Source organism: Bos indicus x Bos taurus, chromosome 28, assembly GCF_003369695.1.
Source record: "Bos indicus x Bos taurus breed Angus x Brahman F1 hybrid chromosome 28, Bos_hybrid_MaternalHap_v2.0, whole genome shotgun sequence".
NCBI classification, from domain to species: Eukaryota; Metazoa; Chordata; class Mammalia; order Artiodactyla; family Bovidae; genus Bos; species Bos indicus x Bos taurus.
Genome location: NC_040103.1, coordinates 39347843 through 39364914, shown reverse-complemented (window position 1 = coordinate 39364914; position 17072 = coordinate 39347843). Strand labels below are relative to the sequence as shown.

The 17072-nt window shown below is 38.6% G+C and overlaps 1 protein-coding gene across 9 annotated transcripts in view; it reads right to left on the bottom strand.

Annotated features, from left to right (window-relative positions):
* The window catches only part of CCSER2 (coiled-coil serine rich protein 2), a 158663-nt gene that overhangs the window by 76384 nt on the left and 65207 nt on the right, over positions 1–17072 (bottom strand). For 6 of the 9 annotated variants that reach the window (XR_003509222.1, XR_003509221.1, XM_027530819.1 and 3 more), the window contains exon 5: positions 7360–7522. Coding sequence is in view for 7 of the 9 variants with exons in the window: in XM_027530819.1 (XP_027386620.1) it covers positions 7360–7522 (163 nt within the window). In the remaining 2 variants the exon portion in view is untranslated. The other 3 variants (XM_027530825.1, XM_027530823.1, XM_027530824.1) reach the window with 3 other exon arrangements.

Sequence of the window (17072 nt, the reverse complement as noted above, 5' to 3'; positions counted from 1 at the left end):
GGGAGTTGGTGATGGACAAGGAAGCCTGGCGTGCTGCAGTCCATAGGGTCACAAAGAGTCGGACATGACTGAGCAACTGAATTGAACTGAACTGATCCTTGGTAAAGGAGCAATGGCAATTCAAAGGAGAGAGGACAGTCTTTTCAACAAATAGTTCTGAAACAATTAGACATTTATACACCAAAAAAAAAACACCTTGCACACCTTTCACAAAAATTAACTGAACACTGACTGGTCAATGATCTAAATGTAAAATGCAAAACTACAAAGTAACAATGAAAATTTAGGTGACTTTGGCAATATGTTTTTGGCTATGACACAAAAAGTACAACCCATGAAAGAAAAGACTGACAAGTTGTCCTGCATAAAATTAAAAATATATGCTCTGTGAAAAATATCATTATGAAAATGAAAATTCAAAACACAGACTGGAGAAAATATTTGTAATAAATGTATCTGACAAAGGATTGGTATCTAAAATACATAAAGAACTCCTAAAGGTCAACAAGAAAACAGATAACCCAATTTTAAGAATAAGCAAAAGACCTAAACAGACATCTCACTAAGACAAAACACAGATATAGCCAATAAGGATATGAAAAAAGGCCCCAAATCATACCATTAGAGAAGTGCAAATTAAAACAACAATGACATGCCACTGAACACATATCAGAATGATCAAAATCCACAACACCACATGCTGACAAGGGTATGAATCCATAGGCGCTCCTGCTCATTGCTGGAAGAAAAGTAAATGTACAGCGGTGGCAATTTCTTACCAAACTAAACATATATCCACGTGTGCATTCATGCTAAGTTGCTTCAGTTGAGTCCAACTCAGTGGGACCCTACAGACTGCAGCCTGCCAGGCTCCTCTGTCTGTGGGATTCTCCAGGCCAGAATACTGGAGTGGACTGCCATGCCCTCCCCTCCAGGGCATGTAAACCTACAACTGCTCTAAAAAATAAAGGCCATTAATTTTTTTTTTTGAACAGTCATGACAAAAGGAAAAGAAGGAAGTACTTACAGAATGGCAGAATCAAAGATCTCCAAAAATCCACTCCTACATAAAAACTCTAAGAGTGTGTGTATTAGTCGGTCAGTTGTGTACAACTCTCTGCGAGTCCATGGACTGTAGCCCTCCAGGCTTCTCTGTCCATGGAATTCTCCAGGCAAGACTACTGGAGTGAGTCGACATGCCCTTCTCCAGGGGATCTTCCCAACCCCGGGATCGAGCACAGGTCTCCCACATTGCGGGCAGATTCTTTACCATTTGAGCTATCCAGAATACTGGCAAATTTGGCAAAATCAACTCTTTAACAACTCTGCTGCTGCTGCTAAGTCGCTTCAGTCATGTCCGACTCTGTGCAACCCCATAGACAGCAGCCCACCAGGCTCGCCTGTCCCTGGGATTCTCCAGGCAAGAACACTGGAGTGGGTTGCCATTTCTTTCTCCAATGCATGAAAGTGAAAGTGAAGTCGCTTAGTCCTTAGTCTTAGCGACCCCATGGACTGAAGCCTACCAGGCTCCTCCATCCATGGGATTTTCCAGGCAAGAGTACTGGAGTAGGGTGCCATTGCCTTCTCCGAACTTTAGAAACAACCAAATCAACTCTGGAATTAACAACTAAAAAGCACTTACTGAAGAAAACCAACTGACTTTCATGAGAACAAACTCTGTGACATTTAATTTATTCTATTTCCTTGTCTATCTTCCTAGCTCTGTGGCAGCTTGAAAAACAACAGCTTTACAAGTGCAGTAGCTGTGACATTCAGCAATCTCTAAGGGTGAGATGGGAGGTAAACTCGGATTGGAACTCTCCAAGCAACACCATTTCCAGAGAAGTGTTACTATTTGACCTAAACGGCACCTCCCTAGAAAAGGTCCATTCTCAGCAGTTGTTTTATTTGAGCTGATTCAGAGCTCCCTCAGTGGGAACGGCCTTAACTCCAATATGTTTTAAGAGAAAAGAGAAGAAAATTAGTGACAATGGTTTAAAAATCTCAGCTACCTGAGATGGCAATACCAGTTGGGACAAAGAAGAAAGTGAAAAATTTTAAAGGAAAACCTGAGGAATCACATGTCCACAGGAAGCTTTGGAAAGCCCTAACATACTCCTGGGCACAGAGAAGGCCATACACGTGTGGAAGTCAAGGAAATACCTACGAAGGTCTTACTCCCTCACCTTTGGCTGATGTTGAGCCTCTGAGCAAACAGGATGAGAGCTAAGGCAGTACTGCAAACTGCTTATCATGTTGTTGAAGGTATCCCTGAATACACACACAAACACACACAGACACACACACAGCCCCTTGGAAAAGGCTGGGAAACTTACTGGTGCAAGACATTTAAGGAAACTTCTTTCTAATCATTAATTCCCAAATGTGATAAACTAAAAGACACATGATATTCAAACCAACAAAAGCCAAATAAAAAGTAAGAATCCTGAACACAACAAGAAAAAAAGTCCTTTTATTGTGTTAGAAGACATGCTCAATAAGATTAACAGCTGATTTTTCAACAGAAAGCATAGGAGTTATAAAAGAGAGACTGTTAACCAAGAATCCTATATGCAGCAAAACTATCCTTTAAAATTAAAGACAAACTAAAACATCCCCAGATAACAACCTAAGAGAATTTGCTGCCATCAAACCTTCCCTACATGATATACTTAAGCTGGAGACTTTAATGTTTCCTCCTCATTAACAGATAAAACAACTAAGAAGGTCACCAAAGAAACAGAAGACGTGAACAACACTACAAACTAAGAAAAACAGACATCCACAGAACATCTAAGAGATTAAATCAGTAATCAAAACACTCACTGCAAAAAAAAGTCCCAGGCCCAAATAACCTCAACAGCTAATTCTACAAAACATTAAATGAAGAGTTAACAAAACTCCTTCACAAACTCTTCCAAAAATAGAAATGAGAGAAACACTTCCCAATTCAATCTGTGTGATAATATCAAAAACCCAAAAAAATCTCAAGAAAACTACGAATATTTGTTATGAATGTATATAGAAAATCCTCAACAAAATACTTAGCAAGCTGAATCTAGCAACATCTAAAAGGATATCATGACCAAGTAAGATTTACTTGAGAAATGTTAATAAGTTAGTACATCTGAAAAATCAATCAAAGGCATATATCACATTAACAGCATGAAAGGAAAAATAATTATATCAATAGACACAGCAGTAGCATTTGACAAAATCGAATACCCTTTCATGATTAAAAAAACCCTCAACAAAATATGAACAGAAGGGAACTTCCTCAATCTGATAAGGACCATCTATGAAAACCCACAGTGAACATCATATTTAACAGTAAAAGATTAAACGCTTTGATCCTACGATCAGAAACAAGACACAGATGACTGCTCTTATCACTCAACTTGTACTAGAGGTACCAGCCACAGCAATCATGTGGGGCCAGGGAAGGGAGTATCCAGACTGGAAAGAAAAACGTAAAACTATCTGTATTCTCAGATGACAGATTTTTACACATTAATTTAAGAGGAACTAGGAAGCCAGAAGTTTAAATGAATCACGTACAGGAAAGCTACATTTAGAGTTGTAGCAAAACTTACAATGCAGGGGGAAGTGAGCCTGGGGCCAAGATTTTTGTGAGCTAGGGAATGGGACCCTTAAGGAGAAGCTGATCAAGACAAATGCCCTCCCTAAGTGGCAAAGGAAAGAGGTTTAAGAACATTTCATTCAGAAGTTAAGATGAGGAATGAAGACAAAACCTCACCCCTAAAGAGAACAGTTCTAGAGTGACTGAAAAATAAGAATCCTTCATCTAAGAATGCTACTGAGGAATGCTACACTCAGGGAAAAGTTACAATCAGCAAAATGTAGGGGAAGAGGTCAAGGATGTTAAGATGTAAGAGAATTTCACTTGGCTAGTAACACTGTAGGGGAAAGGGGAGGTCTGGAGAGAAAAAAAGGACTAACAGGTTAGGTTAGGTGAAAAGAGAATGCAGTACTGACAAAAACACAGAAAAGGTAGATGAGTGATTCTGAACCACCAGTCCCCTGAGTTACAGATACGACATAATCCTATAATTAATTATGACAACAATGAGAATTAAAGGACAGACAAGAAAGGGAACCAGCAACATTTAAGAAGTCAAAGAATGGGAAGAGGAACTTTTATACATGTTATATAGTAAAAGGCCCTGGGGTTAGCACATCCAAATCTTTTAAAATCAAGGTATAGAAAGAAAATAATAGTTCTAATGTTGGCTGGAGTAAGACTTATCTTGGATGAGGTTTTTCTCTCTACCACCCACACCATAACTGGCTCTAGGAAATCTAAGAGTCCTAAACCTCACACAGCTACCCAAAAGCCTGAGGGGACAATAAATCAGCTGGTTAACTTATAACTAGTCACAAGAAACCAGTGTGTGTCAGTTCATTTGTTGGGAAGTTCTGCCCTGAGTCAAATCAGCAACCATCAACAGCATTATGCATTTCTCTCTCCTCATTCAGACTCACGAGTGTGGATGACCCACAAATCACTAGTACCTCAAAGTTCACTGCATAGAAGGGATCTGTTGTCGTGTGATTTGGGAAATGGCTACATATTTTTCTTCACCGCTTTTTGCAACATCACAGAACTATCATTATATATTAAACGTGCTGGAGTCTACTATTAAAAAAAATCTTCATTTAACTTGTCCTTCCTATAGTCATCTGATCAAAGGTTTTCTTTTCTACACCTATTGACATCCAGGAATACAGTTTCTGAAAAATGTTTAACTTTTCTGACAGATAAATAATCAGTCACAGCTTGATCATTCCCAAGGACAGAGATTGCTATATCCAGGTAATTCATTCCATTTTGGACATTCTTATTAACAGTCTCACAAAGTTGAAACTTGTCACCCTTTATCTTAAAAGGCATGGATAGTTTTTGCTATCTATAGTTAGAGATCACATTTATTGACGCCTCCAAATGACCTACCAATTCAGCTATGAACCTAAGAGTAGCTCTCTGAAAACGCCATAGTGTTTCATACATGGCTTTGTACACACTATTTTTTCCACCTGAATACTCATCCTTATATAGAAACTGCATGCGTGCATGTAAGTCGCTTCAGTCGTGTCTGACTCTTTGCAATCCTATGGACGGCAGCCCACCAGGCTCCCCCGTCCCTGGGATTCTCCAGGCAGGAACATGGGAGTGGGTTGCCATTTCCTTCTCCAATGCATGAAAGTAAAAAGGGAAAGTGAAGTCACTCAGTTGTGTCCGACTCTTATCGACCTCATGGACTGCAACCTACCAGGCTCCGCCGTCCATGGGATTTTCCAGGCAACAGTACTGAAGTAGGGTGTCACTGCCTTCTCCGAGCACCACCTGGGAAGCCCCTATATAGAAACTCATCCTCTGCAATTGCTACAGTCAAGTTATCAGTTCAACAGTAACTTTCTTGATACACCACTATCCTAAGCAAAAAATTGCATGCTCCTGGAATCCTGTACACATCACTTCAAGGCACTTATCATCATTACACTGTACTACCGCATTATAACTATCTACACACCTCTCTCTCCCATATCTAAACACCCTGGCAGCAGGAAATATTTACTACTCATCTTTTTATGGGATGGAAAAGGCACAAAAATCTTCTACCAACCTGATAACTGCAATGATTCCAACTAAGCTCACACACTGCACAATTTGTTTTATCCTTCTCAAAACAATGCTCCAAGAAGCTATTACCAATCTATAGCTTTCACCTCTCACACCATCTCCAAATTCATTCCAGCTTAAGAGTTTAGAACTCAACATACAGGTTCTCAATAAATACCTGTTAAATGGTTGAATAAATCTTACCTTGTACACAAGGTTCACATTTTAGGTAGGCTTCTAAATTTTCTTAAGTTAGCCTTAAATTGACCTTCTTACAAACCAACCATCAAAGATGAAGGAAGCATCATCATCATTATTAGCAATGAAGACTATCTTTACATCAGATGCTGGTCTGATAGTACCAACTCTCTCATGTCCATTACTTATCAAAAGTCCAGATATAAGGAACAGAACAGCCAAAATAATGTCTGGGAGGATATGTCCTACGTATATTCTTCCAGACACTCTATAAATTTCATCCTGGCATTAGACTTTATCAACAGAAGGAACTTTAGTTGTAGAACTCCAATGATTCACTTGTAGAACTACTTTTTCTCAGACTAGAGTTCTTTGTAGCATGAACTGAAGAACACAAATAAAAAAGGATTTTTTATTTATGGAATTTATCATTAATTTAAGGAATTAAAAATTTAAGGAATTTGTCATTAATTCTACTTTGGGATTCTGTCTGAGGCCTCTCCACTACATCACAAGGTGTTCTCCTTATAAGAACTCATGCAAAGCAATCCTTTACAGGTTTCTGTCTCATAAAAGCAAATCAACTGAGAAACATATGCTTTATCCATGAACATTATAAATCTTGTAATGGATCAAGTTTTGTTCTTTGCTTTTTGTTCTTTTCTTTTTGTTCTTTTCTTTTGCTATAAGGAATCTTAGAGACAAATTTCTTTCTTTCTTCAAGAACTCTACAGCACCTCGTATTTCCCCCTTTCCACTATTTCTTTATCCCAATTTTACTATTTGTACTAATAATGTGCTCCAAAAGGACTTTAAATCCCTAGGGGAATGAGATGAGAGAATAAAAAGAAAAAAAATTAATAACTGCCACTGGGTGCCTACAGTAAGTCAAACACTGCTCCAGGCACATTTATCCCTGATCCTTGGGCCTGAGAGAAAGGTATTATTAAGCATGCTTTACAGATGGTAAACTGAAGCAGAGAGAGGTTAAAAAATTATCTAAGCTAAGAAAGCTACACTGTACCAGGCCAGAGTGTGATCCCAGCTTTGAATGACTACATAGCCACATTATACATAAGATCTGACCAAATTAAAGACTACGTTACACTTCAAAAGAAAAAGAATTCTAACATCATACTTCAGGAATTTTTAAATTTCAATTTATTATATGAACAAAAGAAGACAAATCACTTGGCACTAATTTCACACATTAATATCTGAAACATAATAAACTTTAACAAAGTAAACACCTGATCATTTCCAAATGAGAACTAGACAATAACATCAAACTTTAAAGTTCAAACAGCAGACATAAATACTTATATTCATGACAAAGCTAAGAAAAAAAGATTTAGGGCAAAACAAAAGAATCAGACATATTATTCCAATTAATACCACAGATAACTTGAAATGTTTTTCGGTGCCTCTAAACATAAAGGCAAAAAACAGTTTTGAGGGGTTGGGGGGAAATATGATTCAAAACTAGTTAAGAGAGAAAACATATTTTAAATTAGACTCACCTGCTCAAGTCACTTTTTCCATGGTGATGATAGTGGTCAGGATGGCTAAGGTGGTAATGTTCCTGTCCACTCCACCTCTGGGGTGGCCTTTTCCAAAATCCTTCTTGAGACTGTCGAACATTTCTGTCTGATCGGTCAAAGCGGTTCATATTGTCACACTCCACTAGACAAATCCAAAAGCAAAACACTAGAAACATGTACATACACTCTATAAAAGTTAACTACTTATAGCTTGATAATTAAAGGCTGCTGAAAATATAAAAGCAGTATTCTAAAATAACAGCCATTATGTTAGCTGAACACAAAAAAAATCAGGATTTCCATAAGAAAAATGACTAGTTCTTTTGTTGAAAACTGAACTTTATATTATTCAAACTGAAGTAAATTTAAAAAACTTTTTCATCACAGTCACTGAAGTAACAACAGCCCCCTGTTTTAAAACAAGCAAATTATCCTTGAAATCGACATTATACATTTTAAACACCAGTAATCAGCTTTAAGTGGTTTTCATCATTATCAGTCCTTGGCTCAGACTTCAGAATGAAAATGACAATAAAAAGTAGAAGATTTTAAGTCTGGGAAAGAACTCCTTCCTAAAAATGAATGTCACAGTTAATTTTTTACTGATTTCAAGAAGTACAAATTAACTTTTCATCACAAACAAATCGTATTTTTTAAATTAAGCTCACAGTTTTAGAAAGTAAAACGTTCCAAACTGCCGATAGTAGAGCTTGTTCAAAAATTCTAAAATGCCACGGAAAACAAAGCCAGTACTTTGCTGCAACAAACAGTACACTCCCTGAAATCCAAATGCCACAAAAACATGAAAGGAATCTCTTTGAAACACCCCAAGCTTCTCCTTCACTTACCCAAACACTTCTTCCTCACATATCTGAGCACTCGCTAAGAGAGTTACTTTGTACAAGGGAGACATTGTGTCGCCTGCTGCCTACTCAGACATAGTTGCTCTGACAAACAGGCCTTCCTTCCTGCTCAACTCCCAGCCCTCCCTGTGGGAAGCAAGCCCAGTTTACCCTGTGACTCCATCTTCTCAGTGCGTACATAGCCTCTGAGTTAGGACTGTTACTAAAAATACAGCTAAACACTAACCCAAGCCAGGAACAGGAAAGGGCTTTCTAGTAGAACAATTATTACTCGAGAAAGTTCAAATCCTGCATGTTCAGAATTCCTTGCAATAAGAAAGCTTCAGAAATCAATGTAATCCTCCCCAATGGAAAAAAACAAACAAGCAAACTCATTATTTAAATGATTTGTTTTCACATAATTCAAACCTGAATTTGATATATGGAAGCATAGGATACCACATAAAAACAAACTTCCCCACTCCAAAAAAGAAAGGCTGATGCAGTTAAAGTGCATATGTTCAATTCTTATATACACTGAACTCACTGTGAACATATTACTTGTAGATGAGTAACAATTTAAATAAAGTTTCAAAAGATACTGAAATTTTGTTTATTAGAAAATTTCCATTAGCAGAACTAATTTTGGGAAAAAATTTTAGGTTTTATAGTTTAAAAAAATTTTTAAAGAAGTCTTACATTTGAAATGATTTCTTATCATCTTATTGGGATAAATTAAGAGAGATATATATATTTTAAAGATCAATAATGAAAACCTGACTATTAGGTAAATAAAGGTATGGTGACCATTATGCCAAAAAAAAAAATCAGGAGTAGAAAATATGACTGCAAAACAAAAGTAAATTGAAAAATAACCCATACAAAAGCTTAAAAATGTTTTCAGTTCACATTTGCATTATACTCATAGACACAGTTAAGTTCCTCAAGTATTTCTACATGGCATTAAAATCTTACTTTAGTTTAAGCACCTCTATGTAGCTGAAGGATAATCTATATCTACTTTACATTCTTAATTCACGCAGGTAAAGCCTTCAGGTCTTTCTGGCTGCTCCATGCAGCATCTTACCTCCCCAACTAGGGATCAAACCTGCACCCCCTGCAGTAGAAGCGTGGAGTCTTAACCACTGGACCACTAGGAAAGCTCCTATTCACTTAGGTAAAATTCCACCCCCCAAAGAAGAAATATTGTAATAAGAATCTGAAATATGATACCATCAACACAGAGTACACAGAGTATTAAAAAGCAAAATAATGAGGCCAGGAGACGGGGTTAAATACTTTGGGAAATTATACTACAGAGATCAATGTGCTGCTCTTATTAAATTGATATGCTGTGTTTACTCAGGATTGCTAGTACTACACACAGGCTCCAAATTGAGCACTTTTACTGAAACGTGAATTCAACCGTCAGCATAATGGCAAATAAGAACGGGAAACAAGTATTTTCCAGGACCACAGAGGACTATTGTTAAAACTGGGATGCAGGAGGCTTAAACTCAGAAAAATGACTGCTCTGAGACTCTGAATGTCCTGCTTATACTACTTACCTACAGCATCCATCAATCATGTTTTGATATACTTTAAAATGTTACTGAGACAAAAATACTTAATAACATTAGTTGAGGCTTCTTAGAAAAAGCTAAGGGTTCTGTGACAGAGGGAAAGAAATAACATAGAAATAAAATGCAGAGCCAATAAAATTACAAGATGGAGTTAATTTAAAGCAAGTTTTCAGAGTCAATGAAGGAACAGGACAAACAAGACTAAGGGAATAAATCCTTTTGAATGTGTAATATCATAGGGAAGGATGGGGCAGCCCTAAAGGTATTCCAGTTCAAAAAATGTTTAACCAATATGCTGATCAAAACTATCTACACACCAGATTTTACCCTGTGAGTTTAGGGATAGAGAATAAATAAAGGCCTTCTGAAGGGGCTTTCTAGCTACACAAGTAAAAGGCAGCAGATTTTAGTAGTTCTTTTACTATGAGTAAGAGACAAATAATACTAGGACGTGCACCCTCTGAAGAGGGAAAGAGAATCTAATACAGCTAATTGAAAGGCATAGGATATGGAGATGTCTACATCTAACATTCATCATACCCATTTCTTCTAATTTGATAAGGGATAAAATGTGATGCCAAAAGTAACCTAGATTCTTTCTCTGATAACTTAAACTTCTAAGAAAATAATGACCAATAACACATAGTATTTCTATGTATGACTAACAACTAGCTCTGAAGATAGTAGGAAGAGATTATATACATCACAAAGTCTGGGAAAAATGTATTGTGCAGGAGGTTTTACAATCTGAACAGGAAAGCTTTTAGATGAAATTTGGCTTGAAAGAAGAAAAGCTCATGTTAAAAAAGAAAAACCATGAACCTGTTATTACTAAACACCATTAGTACTGAAAAAGAAAATTTCCAGAAAAAAAATATAGTAACTAAAAAGTGATCAAAAACAGTACTACTGACCTCCTATGATTATTACCCCAATAAAATGTTTAACAAAAACGTGGCCTTAGGAAACAACATGAAATATGTATAACTTAATAGACACCATAACTTAGTGGGATAGGATTCAGGAAGCAATGAAAGACATCTTTTTCAACAGAAAAAAGTTTAAAACAGAACACATAACGAGTACATCTAAGAAAACATACACTGTGAAAATTTCATAAACCTTAAGATGACACTACGAATGTGCCAAATGTCAGGCACTGATCTGCAGGCACTGAGCGAGCATCAGAAGAGCCTGAGCAAGAAAATAAAGTGATACACGTACATAACACAACTGCTCATTCGAGCGACCCTATAGAGCAAAAAGGAAGCAAACCTCAAATACCCACTGGTTTGCTAAAAGAAATTCAGATTCTAGAACTATTTCCTTAAGAGATTGCTTGACCAAGGTAAAAGAAAAATGTAGAAGAGAACGATCTCTCTCTTTAGATCCTCCCAAATCACAGCTCAAATCTAAAGTCCTTTTGCCTTTTACTCCTCCTTCCCTCATTCTGTGTTTGATTTCCTTCTGCCCCCCCTCTCCCTCTGCCCTCCTTTCCCTACCCCCTCAAGTGGCCAGAAGCCTCAGAAGCTCTATACCTCTTAAAGTTAATCTTCCTGCAGAAGAGGGGAAAACTCCTTAATGTGAATTTTTAGATCTGGTCTCATTCTGAGCTGAGAGCCATGGCTATATACTTTCTAAGGTCTAAACAAGTTTAGGAGATACATGCAGAGGAATTTAAACAGTTTTAGGAAGTGATAATCCAGGGCCCCTATGTCTATACCAATTAATTCCTACATAAGAGGGAACTTTAGGAACAAAAAAAAAAAAAAATGGAAAAGGCAGTGTGAAAAACCTAAAGTGGACTTACGAACCCATGATTGTATACAGGAGGGAAGTTTTTCTCAACTCTCTTTGGGTCTGAAAATAAAACAGACAAGATATATTAACGGGAAAAAAAGCATACAGACTTATCTAATACGTGACATGCGAGCCTTCTTGAGGAAAAAGACAAGACCCAAAGAAACAGTTAGACCTGTGTATTTTTATGCTAGGCTCAAAGAAGAGTGGAGAAGGAATATGGCAGGAAGTATGAATAAGCATGGTAGACTGGAGAAGCTTAGCAAAGGTTTGTTTGTTAGGATCTTAATCTGTCTTCAGAGATAAGGATGGTCTTTTCCTATAGGTATGAGGAGGGCACCTCTCACATGAGGATTTTATGACCTGTTTCAGGGACGATGGACAATAGGAGGAGAAAATCAGAATCACGTTCCTATTTCTGCCACTTTCTCAAACTCTTTCATCTTAAAATATCCAGTATGCCAAGATGCCATATTTGGGGATCGTGTGTCATAAACTACAACAACTGCAGTTGAAATCAGAAGAAGTTGGAAAAGGACTTTCAGAAGCTGCCAAAAAAGAATTTTCTGTGAACACAAAAAGGGCTCTTATTTAGTTCTATAAGCAAAGAAAGAATAAAATCCACTGCAGATTTCAAAATCCACTAGATTTAGACTGACCACCCTTAGAGAGCATTCAGAAGTAGATTCTGAAAGTGATATGATCTTGTCTCCCTCTTCACTTTCTGTAAAAGATTTTAAGGCAGCAATTGGGTAAACAGCCTCATTGCCAGACTTCCAATGCTTAGAAAGAGCCTTAGAAAGAAGCAGAATAAGGCTCAGAATAAATTATGTCTTTCACATATAAAAACTAGATGCCTCCACTCCTATAAATTAAGCACTGGAGAAAGAGGTCTCTTAATATACTTATAGATACCATTAATATAAATAGCAGGGCACTAAAGAAAAAAATGAAGAGTCTTGCACTGCCTAGGAAATAAAAGAGAAAAAGTAAGCGAGTGACTAACCAGAGTATTCTGAGGGGGAAATCAAGCCCCCAATTTCTGGCTTTACCCTTAAATTCAAAGATAAATTTTTCTAAACCGTAAAGGACAACCTTGCAAATATATTATTGCTATATTTATATAGTATATTGGTATACTATAATACCAACTTTTAACCCTATGACTGTTATATATCCTCCCCTTCAGTGTCACTAAACCACCCAGTGTAGCTATCTCCAATACTCAGACAGTTCCCAAATCCTAGCCCAAAACTGTCCAAGGAACATTTGACCACAAATCTTCCTTCCTTGTCTGTGCTACCACATATGCTACCTTAATATGTACAGAAATGCAACTGCCAGAGAAATATTCTCCTCATGGCCTCTTCCTTAAAATCCCAGAAGACTCTCCTTTTCATAATGAAGTCACAGCAAACTTGTGTCCAAATCAAACCCAAAGTGCAGATCTCAACAAAGTGCCAGTCTTCTTATTGACAAAAATACCACTGATATTGGCAGAATGAGAGAGGCTGAACCCATCAAATCCAGAGTGATCCATCCCTAACTCTACTCATATCTGCACAACAGCTTCAAAAACCAGAAGCTCAAGGGAACTAAAACCCAAAGACTCCTTAAATTTTGTACTAATCCGTATAACATTCCTATCCTCCCAACAGAAAACCTCAAGGGCAGTGGGTATAGTCATTCAGGACATCAGAGCTATAAAGAGAAAAGTCATTCCCTCCTTCCCAGTACTACCAAACCTAAATACTGTTTTATCTTTGATGCCTCTTAAGGCTACCTAATACAGTGGAAGTGAGAAATAGATTTAAGGGCCTAGATCTGATAGACAGAGTGCCTGATGAACTATGGACGGAGGTTCATGACACTGTACAGGAGGCAGGGATCAAGAACACCCCCAAGAAAAAGAAATGCAAAAAGGCAAAATGGCTGTCTGAGGAGGGCTTACAAATAGCTGTGAATAGAAGAGAAGTGAAAGCAAAGAAGAAAAGGAAAGATATATCCATTTGAATGCAGAGTTCCAAAGAATAGCAAGGAGAGATAAGAAAGTCTTCCTCAGTAATCAGTGCAAAGAAATAGAAGAAAACAATACAATGGGAAAGTCTAGAGATCTCTTCAACAAAATCAAACATACCAAGGGAACATTTCATGCAAAGACGGGCTTAAAAAAGGACAAAAATGGTATGGACCTAACAAAAGCAAAAGATATTAAGAAGAGGTGGCAAAAATACACAGAAGAACTGTACAAAAAAGATATTCACGACCCAGATAATCACGATGGTGTGATCACTCACCTAGAGCCAGACATCCTGGAATGTGAAGTCAAGTGGGCCTTAGGAAGCATCACTACGAACAAAGCTAATAGAGGTGATGGAATTCCAGTTGAGCTATTTCAAATCCTAAAAGATGGTGCCGTGAAGGTGCTACACTCAAATATGCCAGCAAATTGGGAAAGTTCAGCAGTGGCCACAGGACTGGAAAAGGTCAGTTTTCAATCCCAAGAAAGGCAATGCCAAAGAATGTGCAAACTACCGCACAATTGCACTCATCTCACATGCTAGTAGAATAATGCTAAAAATTCTCCAAGCCAGGCTTCAGCAATACATGAACCATGAACTTCCTGATGTTCAAGCTGGTTTTAGAAAAGGCAGAGGAACCAGAAATTAAATTGCCAACATCCGCTGGATCATTGAAAAAGCAAGAGAGTTCCAGAAAAACATCTACTTCTGCTTTATTGACTATGCCAAAGCCTTTGACTGTGTGGATCATCACAAACTGTGGAAAATTCTTAAAAGAGACGGGAATACCAGACCACCTGACCTGCCTCTTGAGAAATCTGTATGCAGGTCAGGAAGCAACAGTTTGAACTGGACGTGGAACAGACTGGTTCCAAATAGGAAAAGGAGTATGTCAAGGCTGTATCTTGTCACCCTGCTTATTTATCTGATATGCAGAGTACATCATGAGAAACGCTGGGCTGGAAGAAGCACTAGCTGGAATCAAGATTGCCGGGAGAAATATCAATAACCTCAGATATGCAGATGACACCACCCTTATGGCAGAAAGTGAAGAGGAACTAAAAACCCTTGATGAAAGTAAAAGAGGAGAGTGAAAAAGTTGGCTTAAAGCTCAACATTCAGAAAACTAAGATCATGGCATCTGGTCCCATCACTTCATGGCAAATAGATGGCGAAACAGTGGAAACAGTGGCAGACTTTATTTTGGGGGGGCTCCAAAATCACTGCAGATGGTGACTGCAGCCATGAAATTAAAAGACACTTGCTCCTTGGAAAAAAAGTTATGACCAACCTAGACAGCATATTAAAAAGCAGAGACATTACTTTCCCAACAAAGGCCCATCTAATCAAGGCTATGGTTTTTCCAGTAGTCATGTACGGATGTGAGAGCTGGACTATAAAGAAAGCTGAGCACTGAAGAACTGATGCTTTTGAACTGTGGTGTCGGAGAAGACTCTTGAGAGTCCCTTGGACTGTAAGGAGCTCCAACCAGTCCATCCTAAAGGAGATCAATCCTGAGTATTCATTGGAAGGACTGATGTTGAAGCTGAAGCGCCAATACTTTGGCCACCTGATGTGAAGAACTGACTCATTTGAAAAGATCCTGATGCTGGGAAAGATTGAAGGTGGGAGGAGAAGGGATGACAGGATGAGGTGGTTGGATGCCATCACCGACTCAATGGACATGAGCCTGAGTAGTCTCCTGGAGTTGGTGATGGACAGGAAGGCCTGGCGTGCTGCAGTCCCTGGGGTCACAAAGAGTCAGACATGACTGAGCGACTGAACTGAACTGAACTGAAAGATGAGGCAGGCTCTAAGATCAACACCATCTCTCTGCTTCTTGATTTAGCTCAGGCTTCCAGAGAGAAGTTGTTATAGCTCTGTCAAAGTAAAATCCATTATCAAGGATGTAATGTATTTCATGGAGGTAAATCCTTCCTTTCTCACTGTGTGTGCGTGTGTGTGTGTGTGTGTGTGTGTGCACGCCTAGTTGCTGAGTCATGTCCAAATCTTTGCAACCCCATGGACTGAAGCCCACCGGGCTCCTCTGTCCATGAGGATTCTCCAGACAAGCATACTGGAGTTGGTTCCATGCCCTCCTCCAGGAGGTCTTCACAACCCAGGGATCGAACCCAGGTCTCCGCAGTACAGGCATATTCTTTACCATCTGAACCACCAGGAAAGCCCAAGAATACTGGAGTGGTTAACTTATTCCTTCTCCAGGGGATCTTCCAACCCAGGAATCAAACTGGGGTCTCCAGCATTGCAAGAGGATTCTTTACCAGCTGAGCCACCCTCAATACCAGCCCTAAAATCTTCACATTAAATCTTCTAGATGACAAAGTCTCATTAACTTTTCTCCTATAATTGTTAATGGTTTATGCTTTTCCTCTGTATTCTACAATATTTTTTCCATTTGATCTTCCAGGACACTAATTTAGATTTCAAAAGTGGCTAAGCTTTCTGTCATCTATTGTTCTATTGGGAAATCTTTTATAAGCTCCAGAAAGCACTGCCCTGCAGTGGAATCTAAATGCCCTTGTTATTATCTCTTTGGGCCACTCTAATCCCATTCTGCTGTCTTCCCTGTTCCTCTTCCCGGGTATTGGCTGTGACCTTTCTTTCTCAGTTGGCTAGAACTCAGCACTGACTGCTAGAGTATCCCAAGTGACAGCAGAACCATAAGAAGATGCAACAGTCTCTGTCCCTGTGTTAGAATAGATAGTGTTCTCAGCTCCACACTGTCCTTCAATAGACTTACATATCCAATGTCCTCCACCACAGAGATTCACACAGTGAGCAGAGTACACTTCCCAGTCCCCAGGTGTTAGGTGTTAGGTTTACTGACACTGTAACCTGTCAGTGGACTGGTTCTAAGTGATTAGTTTTAAGAGATATTATATGCATATTTCTGCTCTCCCTGTTGTCCTTCTGCTTGCTATTTACCATGAGCATGTCCTGCTCCAAGGAGTCCTGGTTTCAAAATGAAGAAGATATGAGTAGACCTAAACTCAGTCCCGCAGACTGAACTGTCCCAGCTAATCCACAGATTCAAGAAAACAAAAAATTAGTGTTTATTTTGAAAGCCACTGAGATTCTGAGAGTGATTATTATGCAGCATCCTAGAAGTAAGGGAGAAAAAATAAGCCTGACTAGTATGACCAAAGCGAGCAGCAAGCAGGCTCCTAGAACCTCAGTAAAGCACTAGAACCACCAACCAGCCTCTCTGAAAACTACCCTTGTATTCTTCTAGCACTGGGTATAAAAAGGCTCTACTACCCTTTTTAGTTCTACTACCCCTGCCGCAGAAAGTCAAAGAAACCTGGCAAGTGCGGACTGACAAAGAAGCCACAGCTCTCTGAGATACTTCTTACCAGGAGGATCCCATTTCAATCTTTGCCCCAGGGGCTTCCCAGGCTACTCTCTGGTTCTTAACCAGTCTTCAA